This window comes from Malurus melanocephalus, unplaced genomic scaffold (assembly GCF_030028575.1).
Source record: "Malurus melanocephalus ecotype Western Australia unplaced genomic scaffold, MMel_1.1 scaffold_113, whole genome shotgun sequence".
Lineage (NCBI taxonomy): Eukaryota > Metazoa > Chordata > Aves > Passeriformes > Maluridae > Malurus > Malurus melanocephalus.
The window spans coordinates 1,705,961-1,718,344 of NW_026623345.1; the positions used below are offsets into that span (position 1 = coordinate 1,705,961).

General features: G+C 54.9%; 2 protein-coding genes across 4 annotated transcripts; both read left to right on the forward strand.

Annotated features, from left to right (window-relative positions):
• Positions 1–2,305: 2,305 nt before the first annotated feature.
• Positions 2,306–6,790, forward strand: DCTN3 (dynactin subunit 3). Its single transcript, XM_057369627.1, has 7 exons — positions 2,306–2,422; positions 2,541–2,625; positions 3,511–3,597; positions 4,505–4,588; positions 5,134–5,192; positions 5,908–5,967; positions 6,381–6,790. The coding sequence occupies exons 1-7, from the start codon at positions 2,324–2,326 to the stop codon at positions 6,468–6,470; spliced, it is 564 nt and encodes a 187-aa protein (XP_057225610.1). The 5' UTR covers positions 2,306–2,323; the 3' UTR covers positions 6,471–6,790.
• A 1,099-nt stretch (positions 6,791–7,889) lies between these two features.
• Positions 7,890–10,217, forward strand: RPP25L (ribonuclease P/MRP subunit p25 like). 3 transcript variants are annotated; one of them, XM_057369628.1, is made up of 2 exons: positions 7,890–7,958; positions 8,894–10,217. In XM_057369628.1, the coding sequence occupies exon 2, from the start codon at positions 8,903–8,905 to the stop codon at positions 9,449–9,451; it is 549 nt and encodes a 182-aa protein (XP_057225611.1). In that variant the 5' UTR covers positions 7,890–7,958; positions 8,894–8,902; the 3' UTR covers positions 9,452–10,217. The 3 variants fall into 3 exon arrangements, with proteins under 3 accessions (XP_057225611.1, XP_057225612.1, XP_057225613.1); XM_057369629.1 differs by lacking the exon at positions 7,890–7,958 and adding an exon at positions 7,967–8,120; XM_057369630.1 differs by lacking the exon at positions 7,890–7,958 and adding an exon at positions 8,134–8,232.
• The last annotated feature ends 2,167 nt before the right edge of the window (positions 10,218–12,384 follow it).

Consider the following 12,384-nt stretch of genomic DNA (forward strand, 5'->3'; position numbering starts at 1 on the left):
GAGCCGGCAGGGCACGCGCGGGCCCGCATCCCCACTCATTACCAGGCTCAGAGGGTGATGTGTGTTTCCATGCTCCCTGGGGAGCTTGGGGACACAGCTGCTGTCACCTGAGTAACCAGCCGCGATTGATGCCTGCTTCCCCATGTCCCGCAGGGACTGTAATTGAGCAGCAGTGAGGAGGCAGAGGATGCGGGAACAATCCAGCCCAGCTGGAGGAGCACTRGATCCAGCTTCAGCACTGGGCTAGGGGCAAATCACTGTGCCCCCGCAGGCCCAAGGGATGGGGACATGGTCAAAGGCCTCCTCTCATTCCCAAGGAGCAGGGAACAATCTCCCTGTGCTGGGCTGGGGGCAGTCAGAGTTGTATCTGCAGCTCCATTGCAAGGCTTGCACGCTGGGTGGGACTCTGCAGGGTGGATGAGAACAGTCCAAAAGCCCCCCAGTGCGTGAGTCCCAGTTCTGCCCAGCTTTCCCACATCAGGGTTCTGGGTGGTCTGGGACCCTCTAATACAGACATTTGTGTATTTGAGGCATTGCCCACCCTGTTGGGCTCAGGCCATGGTAGATCTGGTATCCTCTAAGCACAGACCATCTCTGTGTGCACAGCCCCTGCCCCCCCTGCAGCCTCTGGCCCCTTCTGCAGCCCCCAGGCGCTCCTGCTAATGAAGCCATTTCTGTTTGTCGCCTTTGAGGAACAAAGCTCAGCTCTTCCCCTCTGAAGATCCCAGTTATCGATCCCCGGGAAGGAAAGGCAGCACGCACAGAGCCTCAGCCTTATCTTGCTGCCCGAGTGTTCTGCACAGCTGCTGCAGGGTGGTTTGTGGGGACATAGGGGCTGCTGGGCATTGGGCCGCCCCACAGCTCCCTTCTGCATCCTGGTAAGGCTGTGCAATGCTCTGTAGGAACACATCTGTAAGGACAAAGATTTTGCAGGGCACAGTGGGTTGGTTTAGCTTTCAGCAGAGGGCAGTGGGAGAGTTCCCCAAAGCCATCTGGCCCACATCACCAGCCATGTCAGCAAAGTCCCTACTATTAGCAAGTGATTTTTATCTAAAAGTGTGGCCTGGAACCTTGACTTGGTGTTCCCCGGTGCTTTGGGTGTGACAGTGCAATACTCGGCCTCATGTTCATCCTGCAATGGCTGAAGCCATGTGGACATTATGGGGCAGGGGCAGGCTAAGCCTTGGGGTACAGGGAAATTCAGAGAATCACAGAATCATAAAGGCTGGAAGTGACCTCTGGAGATCAGTCCAAMCCCCTGCCAAGGCTGGGTCACCTGGAGCAGGTGTCACAGGAACACATCCAGGTGGGGTTTGAATGTCTCCATGGAGGAGACTCCACGACCTCCCTGGGCAGCTGTTCCAGTGCTCTGCTACCCTCAGCCTAAAGAAATCCTTCCTTTTGTTTTAGCTTATGGCCAGTGCTTCTCATCCTGTAAMYACGGAAAAGAGTYTGACACCATCCTCTCTGACACCGGCCATATTTATAGATATTTATATGCATTAAGGAGATCCCCTCTCAGTCTTTTCTCCAGACTGAACAGGCCCAGCTCCTGCAGTCTYCTCAGAAGAAAAATGCTCCAGACATCAAGTCTSTGTGGTCTCTGCTGGACCTYCTCCAGTAGYTCCTCTTCTTTTTTGTCCYGAGGAGCCCAGAACTGGACACAGCACTCCAGCTGTGGCCTCACCAGGGCTGAGTAGAGGGGCAGGATGACCTCCCTTGACCTGYTGGCCACACTCTTCTCAATGCAACTCAGGATACTTCCTGCTCTGCAGCTGTGAAACTCTCTGTACTTTTTCTGTAGCAGATGCTGCTGCTATGAATTCATTTCATCCCTGTGAGAGATCCAGGTAATTGTGAGTGCCAGCTGAAGGCAGCAGCCGGGCGGGGGTTGGCTGCACCATTCATTAGTGCTTCTCTTCTTCACGAGCGTCACCTGCTCCAGTCGATAAGAGAAAGGTGAACGCGGGCAGACAGAGGCCTGAGGGAAAGCCCGCGGCAGCCTCCCGGATTTCAAAGGGCCTGCATCCACACGGATCGCTATATCAATTCTTTTTAATACATCCGAGCGCCTCTTTCCTGGAGGACCACGCCGGAATGAAACCGCCATCGACCGCCCTCGCGGGCGGCGGGAGGGCTGCACGCCTCCCTCTGCAGTGCAAATCGCCATCGACCGTCCCGCCTCCTCTGAGAGGGGCCCGGCRCCGCCATCCGCGGCCTCCCCTCCCGCCTGCATGGCAACCGCGGTCCTTAGCAACGCGCCGCCATGGCAACCGCGGCGCGCGCCGGAAGTGAGGCGCGGCCGCTTCCGCCCGGAACCAAGATGGCGGCGGGCGCTGTGGAGCTGCGGCGGCTGCAGTGGCGGCTGGAGGAGCTGGAGCAGCGCGTCGGCCTTGGCGTGGGAGGCTGCGGACCGCGAAAGGTGCCGGGAGAGTGCTGCGGAGAGCGGGCGGGAGGCGTTTGGCGGGCGCGGTCGGGCCTGGGGTGCGGCGGCCGGCCGGGGCCTGACAGCTCCGTTCCCTCCTTGTGTGCCTCTGCAGGTGGCGGACGAGCTGGTGAAGGTGCAGGTGGCGCTGAACAATATCGCCGGCAAGAGGGAGAGGATCAAAATCCTGTTTAAGAAAAGTGAGCGGGTCTCGTGGAGCGGGAGGAATTGCGGGAGGAGTCGCGGGAGGGGAGAGCATCAAACCACTCGTGTGGCGTTTCGCTGTTCTAAACAAAAGAGCGCCTTCCCCACATCTGGTGATTTTGAGCCCTTATTTTGCGTGCTTGGCACAAAAATCAGTAACTGAGAGAGCTCTTTGTGCCGGCGGTCATCCAGCTCGGCTGTCGGGGTGGGAAATGGGCCGCTGCAGTCTCTCAATGTCCATCTGCCTATGTCAATGTCGGGATTTGCTCTGCCTGAAACGCAGCCCCTGAGGTCCTGCAGTTAATTCCTGTACTTCATGGGCATGCTGAAGTAGCTATGCCCTGTGTGTGCAGTGGGAGCAATAAGGTTCACACTCAGTGGACAAATGTGGGGAGCTGACTCCAAACTGGTGGGTACTTTGTCCTGCTAAGCTGCCTCTTGGCCAGGTTTTGCTGTGCGTTGTCACAAGAGGAGCAGGGAGGGTTGTGGTGTTCCAGGTCTGCAGTGGCTCAGTATGAAAGTGTGAACCATGTATTTTTGGGTGATTTCAAGGTCCAAGATGGGGGGCAATTGGCTGTTTTTGACCTGAGGGTGGGAGGAAGCAGATTTCACTCACCTTTGGTATTGTTATCCAGACAAAAAGCAAGATTTGCAGTTGTCTCTAATGCATTGTTTTCCTGGCTTGAGCCATTTGTCAGTTCTTGGTCACAGTGCTCCAAAGACACATAGAAATTAATGCATCTGAAAATAATTTTAAACAAAAAGCCTCTAAGTAAGCAGTTTGCAAAGTAATCTGATACATAGCATGGAGGGGAGGTTGCACTGGTGAATACCATAACATCTCCCTTGCTCTTTGTCTCCAAACCTGCTTTTCCCTCCAGTTGAAGATGTAATAAAATACCTTGACCCCCAGTACATTGATAGGATGGCTGTTCCAGATGCTGTGAAGCTGCAATTCATCTTGGCAGGTATGGCATGAAATGAGGGGAAACGGGAGGCTTTTGTAGTGCTGCAAAAAAAAATGTACTTTWTGTAAGATGGATTGGGATGGATTTCTTTCCCTCAGTTGTAAAGTGTGGAGGTATCAGAGAGAYGGTTTGTACAAGGATGTCTGTCACCCTCAGTGCTCCCATGTGCACATCCATGCTGCAGTTTTATCAGCTCTGATCTCTCCCACATTGATTGTTCACTTTAGCCCCGAATTAATCAAAGGCTGGTAAGAAAAGCTGGAGCTAGAATGGCTTCCTCACCCACTTGCAGTATTCTCTAGGCTGTGACAAACATAGAAGACATTTGGGTGTATTGGGTGTATTTAAGCACCTCCCTAACCTTGTCCTCTTTTGACCGAAGGAGTCTGATCAAGCTGTGATGGTATAGTCTGTGAATGAATTTTCATGGAATCATGGAATATTAAGGGTTTGGAAGGGATCATCCCTTCCCAAAACACACTGCCACAGGTAGGGGCTCTTGTCACTAGCCCAGGTTGTTCAGAGCCCCGTCCAACCTGGCCTTGAACACTGCCAGGGWTGGAGCATCCACAACCTCTTGGGCAATCTGTGTCAATGTCTTACCACTCCCACAGTAAAGAATTTCATCCTAAAATTGGCCTAAATGTCCCCTGTTTCAATTTGTCCCCATTACTCCTTGTCCTGTCATTACAACTTGGTGGAGATTCTCCTGCATTAAATTAGTGTGAATCAAAACCTAGGCATGAGCAGCACAAAAGTGTAAATAAAATAATGAATAAGCCCCTTTCTGCATAGACAGATCAGCTACATAAGTTACCACTACCTGTGAAAAGCCAAAGGAGTGTTTTGTGTTTACTGATGTTGCTTCTTGTTCCCCAACGTTCCCCTCTTGTCATGCCCCAMCCAGAGGAGCAGGCAATTCCTGCCCGTGCAGCCCTTCTGCAGCAGGTGAAGAACCTCCAGCCCATCCTGGACAGTACCAGTATCCAAGGTATGCATGTTCTTCTGCAAGTTGGAGCTGCAGCCTGTCCTGTTTTCTTTCTTTTGAGCCTGAGACTAGAGAAAAGGACAGTATAGAGGTGTGAGAGTAAACTGGGTACAAACTTGGTCTGCTCCACCCTCATGCTGCACTAACCTCACTTGCAAGGTCAGGGAGGAGATGGAGGAGCTTGTGAAGCAGGCTAGAGACAGCAGTGRGGCAGAGGGTGGAGACTGACAGATCATTCCTTCCTGTGAGCTCTTTCACATCCACAACATCTCTGTTCCTGGCATCCACAGGAGTTTCCAGCTGCTATACAGGTGGTTTACTCTGATGTAGTTCTTGAGTAGCCTTTGCTGTGGGCATCCCTGAACTTATAGCACGTGCAGGGTCATTTTTTAAATTCTATATAATATTTATCTGTAGTAAGGGGCACTTGCACCCAGTGAGTGGAGTTTTGCCATGCTATGCTCATGGAGGAGGACTGGTCTTTATTTTAGGAGCTATTCCCATGTGCTGTAAAACAATCCAAACTGATTTCTCCTCTGTGCTTGCAGCGGTTCCAGAGCATGCAGCCAAACTGCAGCGGCTCTCACAGATCCACATACAGCAGCAGGTACTGTGAATATTGCTATCAGTCTTGACTAGAAGGGCATGGGAACGTTTTGCTAGTGACTGTACTGATATCCCTGTATTTGCAATTGCTTGAATTGCTAATTTGTGGTAGTTTTTGGCAATCAGAATGTGCACACTGCAGTCTTAAAGTTTTAGTACTCCAAGAGGGGTAAAAAAGCCAGGATTTTTATAGAGTCCAAGCTGGAAAATTGCCTGCCATAACTGCTCAAAACAGAGCTTTCAGTGACACATAGTAAGTGATAGTSGGTTTAACCATCTGGCATTCCCCCTTGCACTGAGATTCTGAGGTGAAGCCTTGCMGTCTTCCACTGTCCCAGTCTCTAGAACGTTGTTGACACAATCAGCCTGTCACTTCAYCCTTTCCTTCCCTGTTTGAGCATTCCTGGAGCTGGCAGTGAGTAATGGTTCCTTTCAACATTTTGCTGTGGGTTTCTGGTCTGGGGCAAGCAAAGCCTGGATRCTGAGGAGAAGCAGGCAGCAGTGCTTCTAGGGGTTTTGGTGCTTCACAGCACCAGTGTTTGCAACCTCTTGATAGTGGAAACCTCTCAGCTGCAGTGAGCAGCCACAGCCAGGGCCTGAGCTCTAATGTCAGTGCTGGCCTTGGATGAGTTTCCTGCCAAGGTGTCAGGGACTGGGAAGGGTCCATGTCCTTCATCTTACCTATTGCTCATGTACTGCGGCTCCCCTTTTCACAGGAGAAGCGTCACGATCTCACTGACAATGTCAAGACACTCCTTGAGGACTACAACAAAATGGTATCCTTTGAGCCTCAGGCCTGAACAGCTGAACTGATCCCTTCCCCCTGGGCTGCTTCCCTTGCCAGATCTCTGGGATCTCCAGCCCTGGATTTAACAGCCTTTCTGATGTGACACCTGCGTCCCTGTCCTGGCTGCGTAGGATCCCAGTGCCGAAGCAATCTCACAGTGGGTAGGGAATCTATGTGGAAAGCCCTTGCATTGTCATGTTTAGAATTGCCTCCTGGACTCCTGTGAGTGTTTGGTGTTGTGCAGCAGCTCAGCCACTGGATGGATTGGATTCATAGTGCCCTGGTGCCCTGGTGCCCTGGGCCTCTCCTGAGGAATCAGGATTGTAATGGTGCTGTCAGGATGTTCTGACCTTGGTTTTTCCTTGCAGTTTCTGCATTACTTTCCTTAAGTGTCATGTCCAGACCCTGCTTCTCTCCAAGCAGTTTGTGCAGTGGAATGAAATCCTCACACGACTGGAAGCAGCCAAGCAAGTGAAACCTGTGGCAGAATGATGGCAGAGCCAGGAGTGCAGACAGCCCGGGGCCCCTGTGGCACAGCTKGCCCCTTGTGTCCCGCTGGTCCTGGCTCCTTCCTGCTTGGCACGAGCATGCTGGAGTGACATGGTGGGATCCCGGGGCATCCGGCTCTGCACAGAGCTCTGCCAGCCCCCAGTCAAAGCCACACTGCTCCTTAATCTGCCATTGTTTGCAAATCTTGCACTTCCCTGAAAYGCGTCTTGGTTCTAACATATTTAAAAACCTCTTTCTGCTATCTCTGTGGGCCCAAGTAAAGTCCTGGAACACTGACTGGGTTGTCTGTCTCTTCCTGGTTGTAAGGACTGCTCCTGGCACAGGGGCAGTGATTTTTCTCTGGGCAGTRATCTYCTGRCAGCTCCAGGAGATGACCAGTGGTTCCTTTAGCCTTGGGCCAAGGGCAGKTAAATTCCTTCCAGTCCCATGGTCTTCCCTAGACTGTGCCCCACACGCTTCCTGTTCCCATAAGTTGCCTGTGCCCATGGGAATCTGATCTCATGGAGCTTTTCTGCCTTGCCGTTCTCTCAACCCTGTACTGAGAGGAGGCAGTGGCTTTTGCCTTTATGCTGCCTCTGCAAGAGCTTGTGCTAGCTCTTTCCCTTTTCAGAGAGGAGCACAAGCTGTGTGCTGCCTGGTCTGGCCCTAGCCTGGAGTTTCCAAGGCCATGCTTTTSGAAGGGTCTCGAACCCTTCAGCTTGGTGAGAGACTGACCAGGTTAGTGTGGCTTGGGAGTCCTCCTGCAGGAATGGGGCAGAATCCCCACAGGACGTCCAGAAGAGCTTGTACTATCCCCGATCAGCAACCTCTCAGGTTGTCAAACCACAGCGGGGGCTGCAGGACTGACCGTGCAGGTGCCTGGGGAGCTCAGGTGAGGCTGGGAGGTGACGCACGCCCTTTGGGGAACAGAGACACGCAGTGACTGTGCCCGGTCCCGGGAGCGCGGGATGTGCCGGGAGCGCGGGATGCGCCGGAAGCGCGGGATGCGCCGGGAGCGCGGGATGCGCCGGGAGCGCGGGATGTGCCGGAGGCGCGGGATGTGCCGGGAGCGCGGGATGTGCCGAAGGCGCGGAATGCGCCGGAGGCGCGGGATGCGCCGGGAGCGCGGGATGCGCCGGGAGCGCGGGATGTGCCGGGGGAGCTGGAAGTGCCGGGAGCGCGGGATGTGCCGGGAGCGCGGGATGTGCCGGGAGCGCGGGATGTGCCGGGAGTGCGGGATGCGCCGGGAGCGCGGGATGCGCCGGGAGCGGGGGATATGCCGGGAGCGCGGGATGCGCCGGGAGCGCGGGATGTGCCGCGGGAGCTGCGAGTGCCCGGCCCCGGGTGGGCGGAGCCCGGGGCTCGCCCCGCCCATTCAGTTCCGCCCCAATGGGGCGTGGTCCCGGGCGCAGCCCCGCCCACACCTCGCGCGTGCGCGCAGCCTGCGCCGGCCGCCATCTTGTGTGGAAGGGCGCGCTGAGGCGGCCGCAGGTGAGCGAGGGTTCGGCCCGTCCCACACCCCGCCGGGCATCGCTGAGTCCCACCGGGCCATCCCCGCATCCCACCGCCGTCACCCGGCTCCGTCCGGACCCCCGTGCTCCGGCCCGGCCTCCCGGGTCGTCAGGCACCGACTGCGGCGGTGGCCATGTGGGGGTGAGGGCCTCGTGTACTCCCAGGCTTCGGAGCGGGGGCTCCGCGCTGCCCTGTTCCTGCCGAGGATGGGGTGCGGGGTGCTGGGTCTTGGTGCAGCGGAACTCAGGAGCTTGTAGGTACCAAAGTACTGCGTCCCTCAACACCTTGAGCTGTGTGGTGGGGAGGTGGAGTGCCCTGCACAGTTCAGGCAGACTTAGGCCAGGGTGGCACCTGCCTTGGCAGAGAGGGCAGCKGTGAGACTTGACCTTTCTGTCTTTTCCTCGAGGAAGCCTTTTGTTGGTTCTGCAGCCCCTGTCTTGCCATCTCTCTTGCGGCACAAACTGTTTTACCCTCAGTTGAGCTGGCCAGGCCYCCTGAGCTTGTTTCACGAGGTGCTGCATGTAATCCGTGCCTGAGTTTATCTTCACGCTCTGCTGCAGCTGTGGCCAGCATCCCTCGAGTTCTATTCTCAGTAACCCTAGCTCACTGGTTTGTTCTGTCTTCTCCYGAGATACAGCAGTGTTTTTCATGTCACCCTCCTTAGGTCCACAACACCTACCCCATTTTTTTCACRGGCTGCCTGTCAGGGCTCAAGGTGYGCTGTGGCAAGGATCGTACTGTAGGTACATCCTTACAAGGACTGGCCTAATCTTTTGGTTATGCCTTTCCAGGATTGCCAACTCTGATAGCTCAGAGTGCCCTTCAGAGGAAAGGTTGCAGCTGGCTGTGGTTAGAATTTCTTTGTGCAGCAATTACAGTGGTCTGGGTGTTCATGGGTCCATTTTCCTTTTCAGCACTGCAGAATGGAGAACTATAAGAAGACCAAAATAGTGGAGAAACCTTGTCCTCTTCCGTTCACTGATCTGCCTGCTGATATTATTGAAATGAAGGTGAAGGATGGGAGCAAAATCAGGAATCTGATGGGCTATGCCATGAGCAAGATGGAGCAGGACTCAGTGAGGCAGATTCTTTTCACTGGCTCAGGCAAGGCTGTCAGCAAGACCATCACCTGTGTGGAAATCATGAAAAGAAGGCTCAAGGAGCTGCACCAAATCACCAAAGTGCTCTTCAGACAGATCGAAGAGATCTGGGAACCCATTGTGCCTGAGGCGGGCCTCGATGCCTTGACAGTGAAGAGGAACATTCCTTCYATATGTGTCCTACTCAGCAAAGATGCCCTGGATCCTCAGGAGCCAGGGTACCAGGCCCCAGGATCTTTTGATGCCTTCTGGACTGAGACACTAAAAGCAGAATCGCAGAGCCAGATGAAGAGGAAGCAGGGTGGAGGCCGGGGAGCTGGCAGCACAGGGAAGCAGCCTCGCTCCACTGGGGGCGTGCCGGGGGGACCCTGAGGCAGCGGCACCGTGTGCGCTTCGGGGGAGCTGTGGAAACCAGCCCGGGGCTGTGGCTGCACAGCTGCTGCTGAACACAGGGCTCACAGAGGTGTGAGGGGAGGGCAGCAGGAGCGGACTGTTATAATTGGGTGTGATTGTGGCTGTCTGAAAAYGTGTTCTGACAAGTTCCCTTGCCAAAGACTGCCAGGCTGTGYTCCTTAGGGGGTCATGGTACACGGGAATTGCAAGAACTGTTGGTGTTCTGTCAGCGAGCCCTGGCAAAGGGCTGCTCCCCCAGCYGGGTTTTGGGTTCCTGGGGCTGCATCAGCCTGGGCAGTGGGACAGACACCTACCTGTGTGCCAGGTGCAGGTTGCTCTGACCSGTACAAAGGGGAAATGGGATCTGATGTGGAATCCCCTGGTAGCTGCTGGCATCACCAGGGCTCATGAGCATATGGACAGCAGGGCACAGGGCTGGGCCAGCCACTTCTGTGCCTGAAGAGTCCCTCTGCTGAGCCTGTCAGGAGTTGAATRTAGGACTGCCAGGATATAGCTCCATCTGGGATTGTGTGCACGTAGCTCTCTTTGGCTCAGTGGAGCTGGCAGTCGCAGTTCTCTACAAACAGGCAGCAGTTGATTCATATTGTAACCAGCCTGAAATCCTGTGGCTCTGCATATGTCCTGGGCTRGTGGTAATGGGAGGCTCCAAAGGATCCTGTTTATTCCCTTCTCCTCCTTGATAATGCACAAAGATGGATTTTAAATAAAGGTGTAACTTCATGTAACTTGGAAATCTGTCATGTCTTCCTCRTCCCACTGGAGGTCACCCTGTAAGCATTGGTAGTGCGGCTGCTGGCTGAGGCTCTGCTCTGCCAGCTCTCCTGCAGCTCTGCATTTGTGCCTCTCGTGACTCTAAATAGACCCAGATCCGAGGGGAGGTTAATTTCAATATTAACCTCCTTTAATATTTGAAATAGATCAAGGTTGTGGGTTTTGTCTGTGAAGTTTTTTGCTGGCTTTTTTTCCCCTCTTTTAAACTGGCTGCAACTGCAGCCTTAGAAAGATTTGTCCTGAACTCTGCTGAGTGAGGCAAAGGACRGATCGTCTCCTTGTGCAGTARTTTCCCTTCCCTGAGCAGCTCTGGTAACTAATTCCAGGCAGGKCAGAAGGGCTGTTCCCTGTGACAGGCTGAGCTCTTGCCTGAACARCACCTGCTCATAGGGTGTCCTGAGSGCTCCCTGTCCTACACTTCCCCTGTCCCTCCTTGTGTGGCAAGTTCCAGCTGGACCCAACGCTCCGTGCTGACAAAGGGTAATAATGCAAAGCATTTGGAGAGATTTTACCTGAGTGAGGAGGAGCAGGAGAGGTACAATGTGTGACCTGTGCAACCCAAATGCCTTCAGACAAGACTTCACCTGCCTGCACAGCGCACAGACACCTGCCTCGCATCCAAATGAGCGCYCAGCGTGAGCTGGGTTTCTGCCAGGCTTACACGCCTCCTCCTCCCCTTCTGGAGGTCTCACTGCTTCCTGCACCACTACCTGGAGGTAGTCAGGGAAATGCCTGGACCGGTCTGCTGTGCCAGCACATGTGAATCTCAGCGATGGGGCAGAGTTAAGCTGTTTTATCTTTGYGCTGTTCCCAGCTGCTGCTCCGAAACGTCTAAGGAGGAGACTGCTTTTCTTGACTAATTAGCAGATTAGCCATAAATGCCAAGGAAGATGCTSGAGTGTCTGATCAGATGGCTTCTGACATTTCAAATGGCAATGTGTCTGTGTTTGTTTACTCAAAACACCCTCTTAGTGGAGAGCCGAGAGCCAGATCCTCAGGCAGCCTGTGTAACCCTCCCTCATGGCCGTGGCACGTTTAAAGCCTTCTCATCAAAGCCGCAAAGTGATTGTTATTTTTGTTTCRCTGAAAGTTATCCTCAGCTGACTTGGTGGCTCTCCCTTCAGGATTGAGCTTTACCCAACCATCACATGCATGGGTCCAGGTCAGCCGGGGGGTGTCTCAGCTCTGTTACAGCTCTGCCCTTCACCCATCCTTCATCCAGCTGCCTCTTCTCCCATGGAGACCCATCATGTGGGGATGCCTGGCTGCCACAGGTCCCCTGTGTCACTGGCATGTGTCTGTGTTACCAGGTGTACATGGGGCCTGGATGTAGCTTTTCAGAGCAACTGCAGGTGCTAGTCCCTGTGGGTCTGCAGGAACCACCCCGAGAGCCCCATTCCTGTCTCCCCACCATCTCCTGTGGGTGCCACATGTGTGTTCTTCACCAGGAGGTGATGCCCCACACCAGGGCATCTCTGGCCCCAGTGCCCATGTGGAAGCTGGCAGCTGTGCAGAGGATCAGGCTGCCCTGTACCTCAGTTTCCCCACTCACAGGACAGGCAGAAGCTGGCTGTGCTGGTGTGGCTGAGCCGGCCATATTCCCAGTACTGATTGTACCTGGATGTCTCATTCCTTCCTGTCACTGGATAACGATGGGGCCTATGCCCACCCCACAGCTCCTGTGACCCGGGCAGAACTTCAGCCTAGCCCTGACATGTCTGCCCTCAAGCCCTGGTGTGTGGGACGAGGTGTGCGTTTGTWACGTGTGTTTGTGCGTGCGCACACACGTGTGTGCAGGGCCAGGAGCGGGGCAGGACAGGCAGCAGCCAAGAGAGCCGAGCGGTGGGCCCGGGCAGGRCAGGGCAGGRSAGGGCAGGGCAGGCAGCACAGGAGGGCAGGTGCAGCAGGACCCAGGCAGGGCTGCACCGGCAGCAGCGGCAGGGCAGTACCGGGGACACTACGGGCAGCACCAAGGGCAGTATCGAGGGCAGTACTGGGGATAGTACTGGGGCAGTACCGGGGATAGTACCGGGACAGTACCGGGGCAGTACCGGGGCAGTACGGGGATAGTACAGCGGCAGTACCGGGGGCAGTACCGGGGCAGTACGGGGATAGTACAG